Below are 18638 nucleotides of genomic sequence, written 5' to 3' on the forward strand. Positions count from 1 at the left end.
TCTAGCTTAGCAATCCTGACCCGATTATGGTCCGAACGGCGGCGTGGGGTGAACTATGGAAATTAAGCTTGGTTCGAGTCGCCTAGACCGGTGGCAGTCGGCGGGACATCATCTCGTATCAAAAGTATGTATGTACGAGTACATCAATCATTCCCCCCCCTCCGAATCTTGATAGAGTTGAGATAAATCTCAGTCACCCAAGGTCAAGAAATGAACCTTTTTGCAACCAGGGGCGATACAAGATACATCACCCATGGTAGCGTAATCGTTCGGTGAAATCATGGAGGGAATCCACCAGGGAAAACAATACCTAATTCTATCATAATCATGAAGTCGGCGACCTTCCGGCTGCGGGGTAGCCAGACTAGGATATTTAGGGCTTAGGGTGAGGAGACTTGGCAACCCTGTACCCTACCTTCCTAAAGGGGGTTAAGGCTGACGCGAGTTGGACGGAAGAGTAGGCGGGTGAATGATCGTCACCAGAGGCAGAACGACGTTGGAATCAGAAAAGAAAGTGAAAAGTGTAAGGGCTAGGGAATCAGAGGCAAGTTGCGCTGCCATGATTCCGTTATCCCGACTCTCGTTACGCCCGTTCTGATACCAGGAGTTGGCTCCGGCCTCCGCCGACCGCAACGATGTACCATCTGGCCAAGTCGTTGTATATGTACGCCACCAGCAAAGAGGGTAAGGAGAACACGCCGCGAGGCCATGCGCAGAGCTGCTTACTGACAATTCACTACGTAGAGTACTCTGTCCTCCTTCTCGGGCTAGATAACGCTGGCAAAACTACGCTCCTCTCGCAGATCAAGGCGCTCTACCAACCCCGTCCCGAAGGCGCCCCTGCTCCGAACCCTGGCAAGACCGTGCCTACAGTCGGCCAAAATGTCGCAACCATTAACCTCCCAGAAATGTACCTGAAGATTTGGGATGTTGGGGGTCAATTAACCATGAGAAACCTATGGCAAAGCTATTACTCAAGCTGTCATGCGATCATCTTCGTCGTCGACAGCACCGACGTCGGTCAAGACCCAGATATCACCCGGCTCCCTTCGAATCGACGACCCAGCTCTGCATCGGGCCCTTCGGGGGGCAACTCTGATGCGTTCACCGAACAGACAGTCGGCATCAATGCGTCTGGGAGTGACTTTGGGCGGCTCGACGAGTGTCGTGAAGTGTTAGAATCCGTCTTAAAGAACTCAGATGTGGCGGGTGTACCGATCCTGGTCCTAGCAAACAAACAAGATCGAGAGGATTCGGTAGAAGTGGTTCGCATCAAGGAAGGGTTTGTGCGCAAGGTCTTCGAGGGAGAATCTGGAGGCGCCATGCGCGACAGTCGCGTCTTACCCGTCAGTGCGCTTCTGGGCTCAGGAGTCCAGGAAGCTGTGGAGTGGGTTCAAACCCGAGTCAAGTGGAATAAGGAGGGAAGGCCTCCGATTATGAGATGATACGGCTCGCCAATTATGGGGAGCTCTATGTAAGACCGGGCCTGAGGTTGTCCCCCGTACCTGGATGAATTCGTGAAACGGCCAGGAACAGGTGCCTCTAGATTTCGCTTGGTGCCTTTTGATATTAGATCTGATTGGATTGGGGGCTTGTTAATGGCGCAGGGAGGAATTGTTCACACGCAAAGATACCTTAGTTTAATTGTTTATTTATTTTACCTTCGTGTTATAGATATGGTGTATGGAATGTACTGTGTAATTTTCAATGATATACCATGTTCCACTAAGCCGATCATGTATACCACGGGGCACCTGCACAAGCTACTGTCTCGGCACAGTTTTGAAACATTCGATGAAGTCATAGGTCTAGGCTTAATGTCCGTCTAGACGTTCTAATTAATTAACCTTTAATTCGGCACCATTATAGCTTCGCTGTGGTCGCGCGATCATCTCCACGGCTGGGCCGACAGAGTTAAACATAGCAACGTCATGTTTTGAAAACATACAGGGAAATAAGTAAAGGTACCGGTATTTTTTGACGCCTCAGACCCGTGAAAACAATCATGGATGTCGATGGTGGTGAGTTAAGTATGAAGTCAACCTCCATCAGCCTTGACGTCATAGGGTTGTTGGCATGCCACGGCTAAGTTGTGTCTACCCATCTGAAGGGTCATAAAAAGAGTGTATCGGCTGTAGAAGGTTTTCTCCTATAGCAGATCAAACAATCACTGCAAAATCTTTGCGTGTGTCCATTATCACGACTCGAATTATCCTATCACGCTATCTTCAAAGTCTACATCCAGAAACCTTCATCATGAGCACTCTTGACAAGATCCACTCCGATAACAACCCTAATCAGGGTTTCCATCCAAGCGCCAGCAAATCCCAGCATCTCACAGTCAAGAGCGTATGTGCATCTGAGCTCGATATCTTCAAAAGGCCATTGGCTAACCTTTCCAAACAGCATCAACCCGGCCGCAAGGTCTCTCCCAAAGACTATGCCCCTGAATTCCACGCAAAGACGTATCCTCCTGGAACTGCTCCCGCTAGCAATTCTTACACTCCCAACACCCAATCGGAGGTGGGCAGCCAGGCTCAGAACCCCAATGTTGAGCGATCTCACGGAAAGGAGTCCGTTAAAACGACTGCCGACCAGAGTTTGCAGGGTGCTACCTCTAAGGATGTGCATACCGGTCTAGGCCAGCCTGGAGGCGGCCAGACGAGCGCAGAGCTTCGCCATGACGGACAACAGCACCGGAAGAACCCTGGTAGTGGCCTTGAGGGTGTCGGAGCAAGCAAGGAACCCCGCACTGAGCGTCAGATCCCTGGCCTGCGCGGCCTTGAGCGGGATGAAGCGCAGGGAGGCCAGCATGGGGACAAGGGTGCGTTGGCTGCTGAAGACAGGCAGCCCGAGTCTGCGTAGACGCTGGACGCGGAATGGAAGTACAAGCCTCAGACCCAGAGACAGAGATTCCAGTCTCAGAAACGATCATTTGGTATAATGTCTTATATTATGTACTATAAATTTTGATGAGCACGGGTATCACGGTGTTAATTTGAGCGAGTCAAAATATATATTGGAAATCTTCACATGTCGCACAGATGAGCCGTAACAGAAGTTCGATTGTTTGAGTCAGGTCGTCGAGCTAATGCGACGTGGGCCACTTCTGGTTGAGTCGGCTATGTCCTTCTGTTTCAGCTTCTTTGGCCAGCTGCGAGCAATATCGATATTCGCGCGGGGGAACCACATCTCCAGAAAGACGTAGATTAAGACATCAATGACCACGCAAAGGCAAAACAGCTTGCCTGCCCACACCCCGCAGCCGTAGTAACGTTTCAGCCGGTCAATAAGGGCAAAGCTCCGTACCCTATCTCCACTCGCTTCCCAGCCTTGACCGGGATAATAACCGTAGAATTCTTCTGGGCTTATGTCCCCCTGAATACCCTTATATACACGTTCTGTGCGCTGTGCCACATCGGTCCAGGAGTACATCATCTTCACCTGATCGTGAAATCGATCAGTCCTCACTTTGTTGGAGCGCAACGCGGCTATGGCTTTGCTAGTAGCCATAACAAGGTCATCTTCTTCCGGCTTAGCGAAAGTGGTCATATGCTGAGGGAGCACTTCTGGAATACCACCGACCCGCGTACACACCACATAGAGGCCACAGCTAGCGGCTTCGACGAGGACTGTTCCGAAGGCTTCCGTTAAGCTTGGGTGTAGATAGATGTGGCCTCGGACCATGACATCTCGAACTTCTTCGTGACGAACGGGACCGAGCATCTCTACTTTATCTTGAAGTACGTTGCGTTCTAACATTTGCTCTAGATCGATGGCCTTGGGCCCTGACCCGGCGATGATGAACCGCACATTTGGATGGGACGAAAGAATTCTTGGAATCGTAGCGATCAACAGATCAGTTCCCTTGTTATAGAACAGGCGCGAGATCACGACGATAGTGATAATATCATTTGGTCCAATTGGTCTCGGCGGCTCTCCTTGCTCGAGAGGTCGGAAGTTTTCCGCGACAACCGCATTAGGGATTACGGAGACCATTAACGGGTCCAAGGATGCTCGAAGAACGGTATTCTCTTTACTATGCCGCGAAGTCAGCAGATGGTTCTCCGAATCCTGTTCTTGTGCCACTGGCATCAACTAGGATGACCGCGGGGTCGCGTGTAAACTCCAGCCCCGCTTGTTCTTACCATGTATGGCTGACACAGATGACATGGTCCACATCACTCAGCGTAAATTTAAGGAGTTTATTGGTAAGAATTGAACCCGCGTCAGCGAAGCCAAATAGCGAATGATCGGTAAAGACTGTCCGTAGACCCATCGTCCGGGCATGCAGGATCGCTTCATGGCAGAAGCTGCTCAAGCTTGCGTGTCCATGAACAATCTGAATCTGCTCGCGGATGACAATGTTGCGAAATATTGGAAAGAATGAAAAAACAGTGGGCATAGTGGACTCGCGGTATATGACCAGAAAAGGGACATGATACACTTTGAGGCCATTTGTAAGATATCGAACTCCCGTGCGACCCTTGTACGCATGGGTAATGATGATTACTTTATGGCCACGGTCGATGAGCTTCTGGGGGCCGATGAGCATCCATCCGGGCAAAGACGGTAGGATATCTTACGGTCGATAACTGGTAAATGTGACTTTCAATCCCACCTGGTTGTGGGAAGAAAAAGTCACTGACCATACTGTGCAGAAAGCTGTTAGATAAAGAAACACCTGGCGCAGACGATGCGACGCTACTCACGCAATGTTGTAAGGCATGTTGGCTATTTTTCTAGCTTAGAAGCCCAGATACTATCAATGGATCATAGTCCGCTGGTCTGTCCATGTCCGGACTCTATTCGTCAAAGAGTAGCATGAGAATATATCCAGGGGTATAACCGTCATCTCTTGAGCATGTGGTTGATTGCGCCGGAGCGGATCGACCAATGTTATTTCCCGAATGGTCCACATCCTGGCGGCAGCATGGGCGGTGTGGCGATTCTGCCGACGAAATAATCCCCGCTAGAAAGAAATATTTCGGAGAATCTCTTTCGTAAGACTGAAAAGTACTGTCGATCGACACCATTTTGCGCTGGTGGTGCGCTGACACGCTTGACAATGGCTGGTGACCACTCTGCGCATGATGTCTCTCCGAAGAAACGTTCATCGACCCCTTTGAGTGCGAAAAATTCCCACAAGAGGAAGAGAGATCTTGATGGCTCCGTCGTCACTACCTCGACCCCGACCAAGAAGCCGAAGAAAACTCAGAGCCCTTCGTCCACTCCTACACCACTTAAAGAGAGTCGGAAAAAGAAGAGAAAATCCGAATCAGCTGTCAGTGGTGCTGTTCAAGAAGAATCGTCCCAGGAAGAGAGTGCTGTCTCGCCGGTCAGCCGCAAAAAGGCTTCTTCAAGTAAACATGACGGCAAGGATAAACCGAAGAAGAAATCAAAGAAGGTTAAACGAGAAAGCTTACGAGGCAACAATGATTCGTCTGAGGAATCTGCGGATATAGGAGAGCCCAACAGCGATGAGGAACGCAACGTGAAAAAGCACGCGAAATCGAAGGATATAGATGCCATGTCAGAGGAGGAAGATAACGCAAAGCCGCAAAAGAACAAATTCTCTGGAATCTTGTCTAAATTTGAAAAGGCAATCAAAGCGACGGAATCGGCCAAGGCTAAATCTGGCGAAGAGGATGTCGAGAATGAGTCTACCGGACCCATAACCGCGGAACCTGTTATAGCTCAGGGCCTGGAGCCGTTGCCTCAGCCAGAAGCGGCCCCCGAGCAGGATGAGAAGCCAAGCTACTCCTCCCTTCCGTCGTGGCTGGCCAATCCCTTAAGGACTTCTGCTGAAGAAAGAACGCCTTTTTCGAGCCTCGGGATCGAGGAGAATGTCCTACGCATTCTTGAAAGCAATGGGTACAAGGAAGCGTTTGCCGTGCAGTCTACTGTGATCCCGTTACTCTTGCCGGGATCTAAGCATCACCCAGGGGATATATGTATTTCTGCAGCCACAGGTTCGGGAAAGACATTGTCATACGTCCTACCCTTGGTTACAGCTCTAGAGCAAGTCCCTGCTCCTAGGCTAAGAGGCCTCATCGTCGTGCCTACAAGAGAACTAGTCAAACAAGCTCGGGAGGCCTGCGAACTTTGCGCTGCTGGGTCCGGCCTCCGTGTCGCCTCCGCTGTGGGAAATGTGGCCATCAAAGAAGAACAGCGTTCATTGATGCGCGTTGATGAAGCCTATGGCCCAGAGAACTTCAAACTGCGACAACAAGATAAGTTAACGGATAATGATTGGCTGAATTTCAGCCTACAAGACTATATCTCAGATGCAGGGGATCAAAGTGAATCGTTGCCCGGCTATATTCGTAAGGCCGAACCCAATGTTGATATTCTGATTTGTACCCCAGGTCGTCTCGTCGACCACATCCGGTATACCAAAGGCTTCACCCTGAAGCATCTTGAGTGGCTCGTCATTGATGAAGCGGATCGGCTGCTCAACGAAAGCTTCCAGGAATGGGTTGATGTTGTAATGAATTCTTTAGACGCAAGAAAGGGCGCGGAAACTTTTGGCTTTAGCGGAAAGTTCCTCGCCAACCTTGGGCTTCCTATACAAACCAAGGACCCGAGAAAAGTCATCCTCAGTGCCACCATGACCAAGGATATCTCGAAGCTGAACTCTCTACGGCTTTCCAATCCTAAGCTTGTTATTGTTGGTTCAGCTGAACAAGCCACATCTCAGGAGGATGAAAGTGGTATTCATGACCGCATTGGCGATCAGTACACTCTGCCGCCTAGACTGAAGGAGTACTCTCTCTCGGTTGGAGACGGATCACAGAAGCCACTTTATCTCCTGCGCCTGCTTCTGTCACACATTAAGGTGGATGCCAATAAGGACACAAAGTGTGCTTTGACAAACACGTCCGAATCAGATGATTCTAGTTCGGAGGATTCGACTTCTGAAGAGTCTAGCTCTGAAGACTCGGACTCGGACTCGACATCTGATTCAGAAAGCTCTGATTCTGACACCGACTCTGAGACTTCTAGCTCTGACGAATCGAGCTCGGAAGATTCAGAGTCTGACGCTTCAAGTGATGACAGCTCGTCATCGAGTGATAGTTCCGATTCCGATGATAGTTCAGCATCTGAAGGCGAACCATCGGTGGACGTCAAAGCAGATAAGATTCGCTCGCGAGCCTCTGTTTTGATCTTTACTAAGTCATCTGAATCCGCCTCGCGACTTTCGCGCTTGCTTGCCTTGCTGGATCCATCTTTGGCCAAAGAGATTGGAACTATCATCAAGTCGAATAAGTCATCCGCCTCCCGGAAAACGCTCACTGCTTACCGCCAAGGGAAGATCTCGATCATCATTGCTACCGATCGGGCGTCTCGTGGTCTTGACTTGCAATCCTTGACTCATGTTGTCAACTATGATGTCCCAACAAGCATCACTACCTACGTGCACCGTGTCGGTCGTACCGCAAGAGCTAACAGGGAGGGTTCTGCCTGGACCCTTGTTGCACATCGAGAAGGCCGGTGGTTCACGAAGGAAATCATCCAAACGTCTGACAATAGAATTACCAGGTCCACTAAAGTACAGAAGGTTCCCATGAAGCTTGACAATATGAAGGATGTCAAATCGAGGTACAGGCAAGCGCTGGCTGCACTCGAGCAGGAGGTGAAAACAGGGGGAACAGGGAAGGCTTCAAGGACAGAAAAGTGAAACATCGCGCTGTAAAGTGCCATTAGTAAATATGATATCATATGCGCATACCCCTTTTGACTCAAGACATTCTTACCTCCTACGTGATAACAGCGTCGACTACTAGAGTAAATTTCGATCTAAGTGTATAAATTTCTGTGCGTAGCGGACTCTCACAAATGAGTATAACTTTATATGGATACAGCTACTTTAATGAAGTACTAACTGTTGCTTAGGCAGTATCTTAGGCCTCTAAACCCTCCTTTTGGTGGACGTTCACGACTCGCATGTTTACGAAGCTATACAAGTAGGACGACTAACACAAACATACTATGTATGTGAACCATATGTACTACAATAGACACGAGTGCCGAGTCGGGTTGCCGCTCTATTTCGCATGTCGTGGAGTGCTCCATCGGCTCCTTCTGTAGTAGCATACCTACAAGTAGGAGCCCTAGATGGGTCTACCAATACTCCGCGCCCTAGTACTCTGAGTCTCTGACCGGAAAGTCAGGCCTCACTGCCGATTCTTCACTTGTGATCGTAGTCTAGGGCCCACATTTGTGTCGGTATGCGAACGACAAAGGCTTTCCCTGCAAAATATACCCCGTAATTCTCCGCTTTTCCCCACTTGAGTTAAATGTTAGCTAGTTCTAATGCTTAACGTGAGCGTACACCGTAGAAGCTAGGACAAGTCTTTAACGGGGAGGACTCAAGGCTAACTGCTTGGCACTAGGGCTGGACATCATCGTCGTCGGGTAAAGTTCGGTAAAACTGACTCGGCTGTCTGATGAACCATGAATCATGACATCGGCTCGGTTTTTGTCCCCGCAAGTTACCCCGGGGAGGAAAAAACGTGGAGAAGGTTAGTACACCGGACTGACTCTAGCGGAAGGAATTTTGACCGAATAGAGACCGTTTCAAATCATAGCATCTGGTGCCTCGAGTTGCCGTTTTGGCAAGTAATTGTGAACGGCTCTGTTTGACAGAAGTATCAAGCAGCTACCTGCTGCATTTTCCAGACGTGACTTTTGACACTTCCTGTTGCTGTATGATACATTGCACATCTGTTACATTTTCATTATGGCTGAGCCTACAAAACTTCGGTTTTGCGAAAGTCGACCCCGAGTGTTCATAATCTCCGATATCTCGAACGAGCCCGACGACGATGAGTCTCTGGTCAGATACCTTCTCTATAGCAATGAATTCGACACCAGAGGAATAGTGGCGTGTACATCATGCTGGCTGAGACAGAAGGTTTCCCCGGAGAGCATGGAGAAGATCGTACGGGCCTATGCTAAGGTAGTCGACAATCTTAACGCCCATGTTCATCCCAGCAACCCGTATCCCAGCCCCGAATATCTGCTTTCTGTCATCAAGAGCGGTCCTCCAGTGTACGGCCGTGCCGCGCTTGCACCCGACGTACCGCTCAGCTCCGGAGCGCAGCTTCTAGTGGAACAGCTCAAGGCTTCAGAGGAACCTCTCTGGGTGATTTCATGGGGAGGCGCGAATGTCCTCGCGCAGGCGCTTCAGCATATACACCAAACGTGTTCTGCGACCGAGAGTGCCGTGCTACGGTCGAGGTTGAGAGTATACACCATATCCGACCAAGATGACACAGGGATGTGGATTCGAGTTACATACCCGGACATCTTCTACATCTGCTCTGTACATGCGTGGAAGGAGTACGCCATGGCGGCGTGGATTGGTATATCCGGGGATGCGCTTGTGCCATTCGATGAAGGGGGACCGGACGTCACGAAGGTGACGAAAGAGTGGCTTCGAGAACATATTCAGATCGGGCCCTTAGGGGAAGCGTACCCAACGTACTCTTTTATTATGGAGGGAGATACACCGACATTCTTATATCTCATTCAGAACGGGCTAGGGTCCCCAGAACATCCGGAATGGGGAAGCTGGGGTGGCCGTTACGCTCTCGGTGACATTGGAGGCGCTTCGAAGCATTACGCTGATGCCCGCGACACAGTGGCCGGCAAAGATGGAAAGTCTCATACTAGCAACCAAGCAACTATCTGGCGCTGGAGGGATGACTTTCAGGATGACTTTGCGGCGCGTATGCAGTGGAGCTTGGGAAGCGACAGATCACAAGCCAATCACGCCCCTATTGCCATCGTGAATGAAAGCACTGCGGGACCCGAGCCATTGTTTTTAGAGCCTGTTGCGGGATCTGAAGTACTTCTGGATGCATCACAGAGTTACGATCCAGATGGTGATGAGCTCACATTCACCTGGTTCTTTTACAAAGAAGTGACGTCGGCGCAACAAGATGTTCAGTGGATAGTTCCAGACCTGCAATGGGACGTCGTTGAGGATGCTCAGAAGCCTAAGGGAAGTGTCATTCGTGTGAAGATTCCTCCACCGGCGGAGTGTGCGGTTGATCTCGTCAATGGCAAAGCTCTGGAGAAGGGCCAAGCCTTCCACCTGATTCTTCAACTGGAAGATAATGGAGTCCCCAGAATGACTACATATAAGAGGGTTATACTGCAAACGACAAACCCTGAGCTGCTTGGCGGAAGTGGGAAGGCCTTTTCCACATTCACCGAGGTTGTAGAGTCTCGTGGCGAGATATAACTTGGTAGAAAAATCAATTATGGACAAGAGACTGCAAGTCAACGAGTGGTAGCCTCACTAATTCCTTTGATGAATGTGGCCTTCTCGATGATGTTGACGAATTATAATAGATATTTGTTACTTAGACACCAGCTATAGACAATAGATCAATTACACCGCTGCTTCTGCCATTCAAATGCGATAATTTCCTCAGAGTTACACATAGAGGTATGTCTATCACTTCTAGAAAGCACATTGCACGTGAAAGAAGACTTGGTTCCATCTTTCTGGGTTCGAACAACCTCGACAGGCAATGAACTCATTGTCCGACAACAGATCTCCAATACCCTAAAGGCTGTCGTAAACCTCGTTCACTAAACCCAAACCAGCGTGGTGAGTCGCTTCGCAGAACCATGGTCTCTTCTAGATCTCCTTTTTGAGCTTGGTGGCTTAAGGTAGTGGGTCCTTTTCCAACTGGAAGATTTGAAACGACCCATCGGTTCCAGAGACGGCAGTTGTAAGCGTCCTCCTCCCTTCCCCAGATTCTCCCCGGGAAATCTCCATAGTCTCACTGTTTTGATATAATATGGGATGGCCTCTAGTACTTACAGGGATTATCATCAATCATCTCTGCTTGTCGTCTCTTCAATTGCATAACCACCATGTCGGAGAAGGCTGAGGTCGAGAAGGACATTGTTAACCATATCGAAAGTATCCCGGGGAACAATGCAGTCTCCTCGACCAATGAGAATGACACTTGGAAGGAACTATGGCAGAACAGGAGGGTGTTGCTGTGGTGTATGTTTGAACCTCTTTGGCTCTATCCGAGTAGACCCGTCTAGGATGAGATCGAAGGGTCCCTAACATAGTATACAGGCCTTCTCATCTTCCTGCTTCCAGTCAACTTCGGTTACGAAAATGCGATGATCGGAAACTTGTTCGCTTCTAGTGCCTTTCAGCTAAGATTCGGTGTGGAGGTCAATGGCAGTTGGGCTGTCGCAGCTCGGGATCAACAGATCCTTAACGCAGCTCCCACTATCGGTCTCTTTGCTTCGGCGCTGGCCACCGGTTTCCTTTCAGACTTCCTTGGCAGAAAGAAAGTGGTCATCTTGGCCTGTATAATTTGCATCGGTGGTGTCATCCTCCAATACTTCAGCGAGACAGTGATGATGCTTTTCGGTGGGAAACTGGTCGCATGCTTCGGATTCGGTCTGGGACATTCTCTAGGCCCCGTCTGGGTTGCGGAATTGGCGCCCAACTCGATCCGTGGCATCTGTCTTGCTCTAATTGTTCGTACCCATTGATGCTGAATATCCGGTTAGCCGCTAACTTGTGTTAGAACACCATGATCGTAATAGGACAATGGTTATCCTCTCTTTGCATCTACGCCGCCTCATTCAGAGATAACGACTTAGCCTGGCGGATCCCCCTGATCACCCAAATCATCATGCCCGGTCTCCTATTCGTCATCGGCCTCCCTCTCCTCCCCGAGTCGCCAACATGGCTCTTAATGCGTGGCCGAGACGAAGAAGCCCACAAGGCTCTCAAAAGGTTCAACGGCCCGAGGTTCGACGCCGACAGCGCACTGCAGATCATGCGCAACGCTTTGGAGATGGAGAAGAGCGCAACTGAAGCACAAAGCTCCACCAGCTATCTGGACTGCTTCCGGGGGCCCAACCTTCGCCGAACAACTATCATCTGCATGGTATACCTCGCGCAGCAGTTCCTTGGTGTCAACTTTGTGTCTGGCTATCTGACCTACTACTTCGACCTCGCTGGAGTGGGCAACGCCCTGGCTGTCGCTCAAGGCGCCTACGCTATCCAGCTATTTGGTAACATGTGCTCATGGCCATTGATTGAGCGAATTGGAAGACGTTCTATGCTTGTCTACGGCTCCATAATCATGACCGTCGGTCTCTTGATCATCGGCTGCATTAATATCAAGATCACCGATGCCTCACTCAAGGCCACAGTTGCTCTGATGTGTCTCTGGGGATGGTTGGTAAGTTACTCACTTACTCACTCCTAAATCCCCACCTCCACATTACATTGAATATAAAATCTAACAATCAATCCAGTACCAAGGATCCCTAGGAGCCGTCGCCTACGCCGTTGGTGGTGAAACTCCCACGCCCCGTTTACGACAAAAGACCTACGCTATCAATATCATGAGCGCAACCGCCGTTTCCTGCATGGTAAACCAGGTCCTCCCGTACCTGATTAATCCTGATAAAGCCAATCTGGGTGGCAAGATTGGGTTCATCTTCTTTGGACCTTCTGTTCTTGTCTGCATTTATCTTTTCTTCTGTGTACCTGAGATGCAAGGTCGCACTCCTGAGGAGCTGGAGGAAATGTTTACTGTTGGGATCCCGGCAAGGAAGTTCCGGACGTATGTATGTCAGGGTCAGAGGGTGGAGGAGACAAAGGCGGAATTAGCATAGAGACGACCGTTAGATTATTTCTAGTGCTGTTGTGTATAGTACGAATATACCCCATGTATATGTTAAGATATTGACAAGAAAGCAATCAATCACCCAGTTGAGATTTCATTAACTAGCTGGAGTTAAACAATTGAACACCTATGTAGTGATGTAAATTGAGCAGTTGTTCCCAGTGTATATTCCCTGAACACCGCCAGAGTGTTAGAATTGCATTTAGTGAGAGCGTGACCAATATCTAAGAATCCATTGTTGTTTTACTACGCAGTGTCCTGGGAGACCGATGGCATCAACAGTCGGACCTGTAGATTTCGAGGCGAATCTGTATTGGCCATATTACTCGGAGTCTTGGTATAATCCTTACCGAGCTTGATCTTGCGCGTTTCCATTGAAGGTCAGATAGAACGTGTCATGCCATAATTGAGCACAAGTATACCAAAAGATGCCCTCTTACTTTGCATAAAAGAATGAGACGTGATATTCATAAATGTAGTTATGCATAGACCTAAATACAGGGAAGGCCCAGCCTCAACCATTTCTTTCTCCCAGAGCCCATGGCATAAGAGGGCTACTAGTCGACTCTTTCTCTTCAACAGAGTCAGCAAGATAAATAGTGAGATCAGTATCTTCCTTTTCTCTCATAGACGAAGAGTCAGCGTCCGATAGGCTCCCTCCATTCTGCCGGCCAAGAAAGAACCGTGAACCCGCAAAAATTTTACGCCCACGAGACGTATCATTCGGATCTTCCCCTGATTGGTACCAGTCCAAGAAATTAGAGTCTGCCAGCAAACTCGCGACTGCTGCAATACTGGATGGACTTTTTGGTAGAATATGGTCCGTATTCACGAGGACAGAGCCTAGAATTCCCAAAATAAGTATAGATGCAAGTAGAGCATCTAGGATTCTTGTCGAGGTGGGGTCTTGAATCAGTCGGAGACGATTGTTTGTAAGTGTGATATTTCCTGGGAATAAGACACCCAGCGAATCATTCGAGAGACGAGTCATCCCATTAAATTCCTGTGCTCTCATGACCCCGTCTTGGAATTTGATAGCTTTGATAACATTCTCAACCTTGCCTATATCGCCAAGATAATCTCGTGGGATAGCCCACCTTCCTGACACCAGTGCTTGGAAGAAAGAATCCAGATTAGCTGCTGTCGAAGAGGTACCGCTCCACGGCGAGTACGGTATGTACTGGTCTTTAACTTGGCTGGCCGAAGACTCGTCCGGCACTGGGGGATGTTCGCCGGAGATATCAAAATCGGGCAGCTGAAAGCGAGTCCAGGTATTGACCGTCTCAGCTGCCGGGGCGCATGTCATGGCCACTACGTTCGTGACTGAGCCGTTTCTAACCTCACCCCAGAAGTAACTCACTGGCATGTTGGCACCACTGCTATTGGCGTTATAACACGGACTTAAGATGGCGAGTCCAAAGTACCCTTCAGTTTCGAGTTGGAGCAGATCACGGCTATCCTGAAGCCATCCTTGGCCATTGCTCCACGGTGCGCAACCTATGCGAGGGGGATCAATGTAGAGTACTTGAGATGTCTTGGAATTAACCGCGGGTTGTTCATCCGTGGCTTGTTGGAGTGTGTAGTTGACCTCAGAGCCTTTTTGTACAAGGCAAGATGGTGCTGTTCTCAGGGTAGGGACCCAAAGATCCACGAAAGAGTTTTCGGGGAGATTTGCTTTTAGGGAAGAATTCATTGAGAGCTTAGGATATACAAGCGTCTCATAGGTCCAGCGAGGAAATGAAGTTCGGTTCCCCTGGATGATATATTGGGCAGTGATAACGTTAGAAGCGTCCAGGTCGGGATTAAGGCTGGAGTTCCATATTCCAAAGCGGTCGAAGGTGTCTTCCCTCGTGAAGTTCGTGATGATAGATTGTGAGGTGTCCACCGCATTGAACAAACCGCTTGTTACAATCGATAAGAACGAGGTGATGAAGGCAGCGAGCGTCACAGCGAGGACAGCAAAGTGCCTGGTGCGGATGGAGCCGACAACGGTTGTAACGCTTAAAGAATCTAGGAAGTTGACTGTCATACATTCTTGGAATACTGCACCCGAGGGCCGCTTCAGGTGGGCATATGGAGCCAAGATTCGGCTATTGAAGCTCATGCTTCCGAAGGAGAGACCGATAATCTCCATGAGTAGCGAGGGTAGAAGTGTCCAGAGATAATGCATGTATTCATTGGCGGTGACATTAGCAAGTCCATCATTTGTCTCGGATATATGTAGAAGAACCTCTAATATCACGATTATTAATGCGACAGCGGCAAAGATGGTGACGCGAAAGATGAGACTGGGAAATGGTTTGGAATCGGCGCTGGAGCTAGGGCTGCTTTGTTTGTCAGTAGTGATAATATCACTCTGTTCATTTATACTCTGTTCGTCATCCACAGTGTCAATACGGAACCCTTCTGGACAGGTTCGGGAGCAATAGCGGCTCATTTTCAGACGACTCTGAAGAATATGTAGTGGCGATGCACTAGTCCGACTGAGAGACCGGCGAAAAGCTTCGCTGTTGAAAACGATTGCCGCAATTGCTGAAATAGAGTTCGGGTTCCAAGGAATCGATGTTGTAGCAGTAGGCGAAGCCAAAACGATCATAACAAGGGCGAGCAATATTATTATTGCCAAACAAACTTCCATCGCACGAAGTGGCAGCTGTGCCATGACGACACGGTTCTCATGAATAATGGCCGAGCCAGTTGTTGTCGAGGATCGTTGCCGGACGAGGCCATTGTTTATATACTGGGCAGCCATTGTGCGATAGTAGGCAGAAGCCACACGATTAAGCATATCATCTTGGAATAGAATATCAATATTACCAGTAGATCCTGCAAGCCACGCACCGATTTGCAGCGAATAATCAACGCTCATGTTTTTGGTAGCGATGAAGGGGTTGTTATCTTGGATAGGTCTCCAGATGGTATGACCTTTCGGGCCACTGAGAACACTACTCGCAATATCCCATGCCTCTAGGCCTAGGAGAGTGGAGTTCTTGGATCTTGTCCCTTTGATGTGCACGTTTGACAAAGACACGGACGCATTGTTTGTAGCATTCACCTCGAGGAGAGAATATGTCGGCTTACAGATCAACTGGACAGAGTCGTCAAGCACAATGTCACTTTTTTGTTGATATCCACGATTATAATCATCATAAGTGTGATTTGAAAACACCAAGCTTTCATGGACCTTGGCAATAGTCACAACAACGCGCATGCCGTCAGATTCCTTCGAACCTACACATTGACCCTGTTCAAACACTCCCACATAGGGAAAAGATGCACCATACCCGCCGTCAAGAGCAAAGTTTTCAATCTTGCAAGACGATGTGGAGATCTCGTTGGTCATGTTCTGGTGTGTGGCAGTGAAAGAGCCGTCCGCAGCCATTACTCCCTCCACTTCCCAATTCTTGATAGTGATATTGGCAGGTTCACAGCCCAATTGTGCCTTCATGCCGTCAATGGCGGTGGTCACAATTGCGTTCGAAGAAATGTTTGGAGCTGAAAATCTTTGAAAAGCAATATTGGCGGTAGTTCCTTCGGGATAGCCTCCGTTTTCGAAAAGCACACTATTGAGAGTGTCGAATGGCGTCGCTCCTTCAACATCAAATGTAGGGTTTTCACCGCTGAAATAATTAGACAACAAAATTGGAACATTATCTTTTTGCAACCCCACTTTTTGTAGTGAGAATAAACCAGTTGAGAAGATGATGAGAAGAGTCAGAAGCATAGAACCGGTAGCCCCTGCAGCTACTGCGAAGTGTCGGTTTCGGAGCGCCTTGATTACAGCAAATGGCTGTATTGGGGTAATATAATCCAGAAGAATACTTTTTTCTGCCACCTCTGGCCTCTCCTGCATTGACTGCCATGGAGCATGTTGTTTTACCTGGTATTCCGCTCGGCACCAGAAAGCAGCAACCACGGTAAGGATAGCAGTAGGGCCATAGGTCCACAGGTAGTGGCGACCTTCAACGGATGAAGCAATACCATAATTGACTTGAGAGATATGATTGAGCACCTCGAGGACCGCGATTATCCCACAGAATGCAATCACGAATATGAACAAAATTCGTCGTCGGAGATAGAATGGCCTCCAGCCAGAACTTTGTCTCGCGCTGTCTTGAGACCACTCCTTTTGACCTTTGGAGATACTGTTCAGCTTGGAATTCTGGACGAGTGTAATTATTTTTGACATGGCCCTGTGCTTTGCTCTTTTGAGTAAAGTGACTGGGTTGCTTGCGAGGACAGTTTGGGCTAGAAGTCATTTTTAAGGGTTTGGCCCCCATCGTGCATTAGTCGAAATGAGAGATCGTCGTCTAAATGCTGTTGTTTAGGTAACCTCAATGCAGTTAGCCTCCAGGAAGCCATAGCAAACTGCAGTGATAATTGGCCTTTTTCTGGGGGGCTATAATTAGGCCAGCCCGTTAGTTAAATTACAGGACTCAAGAAGGATCGAGTTCCTAGTACGCTCCTGAAACCGCAGCAAAGTATATAAGGAGCAAAAAATCGTTAGTCTAACCAGGTCATAATTTCATACGGGTGAATGAGATTCCCTACGTAACGCGGATATCGCGCAGCGTAATAGTAGCAACTGTGGCAGTTTAGTCCTCATTCCTCACGGGTCGAAAAGTATAGAGAATATGAATATGCTAAACCCGGCAAACTTTACAAGGGGGGGGGGGGGGGGGGGGGGGGGGGGGGAGGGGGGTTGTAACATCAGAATGTACTGGAGTTCATAAAAGGAATCTGAGTGATAGTGCATCAGCTGCAAGATGAAGGGCTTATTCCGTTAGATAGTATGGTACGGCAGGAGTACTATGAGTGTGCCAAAGACCACTCTAAGGCATGTTTATTGGCTTGGAGGACGAGTGTGGAAACGAACTATATGCCAACATGTGGCCATACCAGTGATTGGTCCTTATATACTCTCTTATTCTTATATATGACTGGTGTTTGCTCAAGGAACCCTTGTTAGCTTTCCATAGTTGCTGCCTTAGTTAAGCTGCCTGCCAAGCAGACTATACTTTTGAAGCATACTTTTATCAAGCCAAGCCTATACTTTTATTTGAATCATAAAACTTCTAGATTTATATCGCCACACGGTTTATGCTGAGGAAAGTCTAGATCAAGGGAATGGGATACCAGATTTAAATTATTTGTACATTAGGCGACTGCTAGTCCTAAGCACAATAAAAGTTGACATAGCAGTCAGGCGTTCCGTCGCTGTCAATGTCGCATGAGTCGATCATTGGGAAGAAGTCACTATTAGGACAAAGCGAGATGCAGCTTTTAGCACTTCCGCAAGGGGAATCGTCTATATCTTAGAGTGTTAGAAGCCGATTCTTGTGATAGTAGTTTTATCAGCGGTAGTTGGCAACTTGCATTGTGCTGAAACAAGGGCGGTTAGGCCGATGAGAACGAGAGAGCACCGAAGAAACATTTTCGGCTATTGAAAGGTTTAGTGAGCATAGCGCCAGTGTTGTACCAGGGAAGCTTACATATTAGGCTGCTGAGTAAAGCTTCGAAGTAGTTACAGATATCACTATTGAAATGCTCAGAACCCGTAAGGGGAGCGAAAATCGTACTTATAGGTCGGATCTACAGCTATCGCAGTCTACAAGAGCGCATATAACACAGTCTGCCAATAGCATGATCCTATGATTAGCAGACAGAGGTACATCTCAAGCGGGCCGGTTCTAGCTCGAATACAACATTCCGGCGCAACGTTATGACGTCCCGGAGGCTCGGGTTCCAGAACCACGGTTGAGTGGAAGACTAATTTATCTGGTTACGGCGATGAGACGTTGGCAAACCCCAAGATAGGCGAATGGAGTTACCGTCGCCTTGTGGAGATTTGGCGGTTATCCCATGTTACTCCAAGAGGTAAATCTTATTAGACAATATGGTTTCCGCATGCATCCAATGACTTGTTGATGATGCAGTAATGTTGACTCTGCGTAG

General features: G+C 48.6%; 8 protein-coding genes across 8 annotated transcripts; 5 read left to right on the forward strand and 3 right to left on the reverse strand.

The window, feature by feature from the left end:
* The first annotated feature begins 474 nt into the window (after positions 1–474).
* BDV27DRAFT_76041 (ADP-ribosylation factor family protein) lies at positions 475–1697 on the forward strand. The gene is made up of 2 exons (XM_032077509.1): positions 475–684; positions 745–1697. The coding sequence occupies exons 1-2, from the start codon at positions 636–638 to the stop codon at positions 1443–1445; spliced, it is 750 nt and encodes a 249-aa protein (XP_031930339.1). The 5' UTR covers positions 475–635; the 3' UTR covers positions 1446–1697.
* Positions 1698–2160: 463 nt separating this feature from the next.
* On the forward strand, positions 2161–3178 carry BDV27DRAFT_76063 (uncharacterized protein). Its single transcript, XM_032077511.1, has one exon. The coding sequence runs from the start codon at positions 2257–2259 to the stop codon at positions 2863–2865; it is 609 nt and encodes a 202-aa protein (XP_031930340.1). The 5' UTR covers positions 2161–2256; the 3' UTR covers positions 2866–3178.
* BDV27DRAFT_76053 (phosphatidylinositol N-acetylglucosaminyltransferase subunit A/GPI3) lies at positions 2971–4849 on the reverse strand. The gene is made up of 4 exons (XM_032077510.1): positions 4713–4849; positions 4587–4653; positions 4149–4537; positions 2971–4039 (listed from the first exon to the last, which is right to left on the reverse strand). The coding sequence occupies exons 1-4, from the start codon at positions 4727–4729 to the stop codon at positions 3076–3078; spliced, it is 1437 nt and encodes a 478-aa protein (XP_031930341.1). The 5' UTR covers positions 4730–4849; the 3' UTR covers positions 2971–3075.
* Positions 4850–5020: 171 nt separating this feature from the next.
* Positions 5021–7735, forward strand: BDV27DRAFT_124071 (putative ATP-dependent RNA helicase DBP6). Its single transcript, XM_032066011.1, has one exon. The coding sequence runs from the start codon at positions 5069–5071 to the stop codon at positions 7679–7681; it is 2613 nt and encodes an 870-aa protein (XP_031930342.1). The 5' UTR covers positions 5021–5068; the 3' UTR covers positions 7682–7735.
* Positions 7736–8743: 1008 nt separating this feature from the next.
* Positions 8744–10252, forward strand: BDV27DRAFT_169877 (uncharacterized protein; the record flags this gene model as incomplete). The annotated part of the gene is made up of 1 exon (XM_032075147.1): positions 8744–10252. One exon carries the CDS (start codon positions 8744–8746, stop codon positions 10250–10252), a length of 1509 nt encoding a protein of 502 aa, XP_031930343.1.
* Positions 10253–10893: 641 nt separating this feature from the next.
* BDV27DRAFT_155107 (general substrate transporter) lies at positions 10894–12672 on the forward strand (the record flags this gene model as incomplete). The annotated part of the gene is made up of 4 exons (XM_032072084.1): positions 10894–11029; positions 11108–11520; positions 11571–12233; positions 12310–12672. 4 exons carry the CDS (start codon positions 10894–10896, stop codon positions 12670–12672), a joined length of 1575 nt encoding a protein of 524 aa, XP_031930344.1.
* A 525-nt stretch (positions 12673–13197) lies between these two features.
* BDV27DRAFT_155108 (DUF3433 domain-containing protein) lies at positions 13198–16872 on the reverse strand (the record flags this gene model as incomplete). The annotated part of the gene is made up of 1 exon (XM_032072085.1): positions 13198–16872. One exon carries the CDS (start codon positions 16870–16872, stop codon positions 13198–13200), a length of 3675 nt encoding a protein of 1224 aa, XP_031930345.1.
* A 907-nt stretch (positions 16873–17779) lies between these two features.
* Positions 17780–18192, reverse strand: BDV27DRAFT_124072 (uncharacterized protein). The gene is made up of 3 exons (XM_032066012.1): positions 18176–18192; positions 18060–18123; positions 17780–17991 (listed from the first exon to the last, which is right to left on the reverse strand). Exons 2-3 carry the CDS (start codon positions 18115–18117, stop codon positions 17858–17860), a joined length of 192 nt encoding a protein of 63 aa, XP_031930346.1. The 5' UTR covers positions 18118–18123; positions 18176–18192; the 3' UTR covers positions 17780–17857.
* Between the last annotated feature and the right edge of the window lie 446 nt (positions 18193–18638).

The sequence above is a fragment of the Aspergillus caelatus genome (genome assembly GCF_009193585.1).
Source record: "Aspergillus caelatus strain CBS 763.97 unplaced genomic scaffold BDV27scaffold_38, whole genome shotgun sequence".
Classification (NCBI taxonomy): Eukaryota; Fungi; Ascomycota; class Eurotiomycetes; order Eurotiales; family Aspergillaceae; genus Aspergillus; species Aspergillus caelatus.

Bases quoted from the DNA above. Each gene is read 5' to 3' on its own strand.
- BDV27DRAFT_76041 (XM_032077509.1), top strand. From the start codon at position 636: ATGTACCATCTGGCCAAGTCGTTGTATATGTACGCCACCAGCAAAGAG. The intron at 685-744 runs GTAAGGAGAACA...TTCACTACGTAG, and splicing joins GTACGCCACCAGCAAAGAGG to AGTACTCTGTCCTCCTTCTC.
- BDV27DRAFT_76063 (XM_032077511.1), top strand. From the start codon at position 2,257: ATGAGCACTCTTGACAAGATCCACTCCGATAACAACCCTAATCAGGGT.
- BDV27DRAFT_76053 (XM_032077510.1), bottom strand. The intron at 4,538-4,586 runs GTAAGATATCCT...ATCGGCCCCCAG, and splicing joins ACATTTACCAGTTATCGACC to AAGCTCATCGACCGTGGCCA. The intron at 4,040-4,148 runs GTAAGAACAAGC...TTCGCGGCATAG, and splicing joins ATCTGTGTCAGCCATACATG to TAAAGAGAATACCGTTCTTC.
- BDV27DRAFT_124071 (XM_032066011.1), top strand. From the start codon at position 5,069: ATGGCTGGTGACCACTCTGCGCATGATGTCTCTCCGAAGAAACGTTCA.
- BDV27DRAFT_124072 (XM_032066012.1), bottom strand. From the start codon at position 18,117: ATGTTTCTTCGGTGCTCTCTCGTTCTCATCGGCCTAACCGCCCTTGTT. The intron at 17,992-18,059 runs GCAAGTTGCCAA...TCTAAGATATAG, and splicing joins CGCCCTTGTTTCAGCACAAT to ACGATTCCCCTTGCGGAAGT.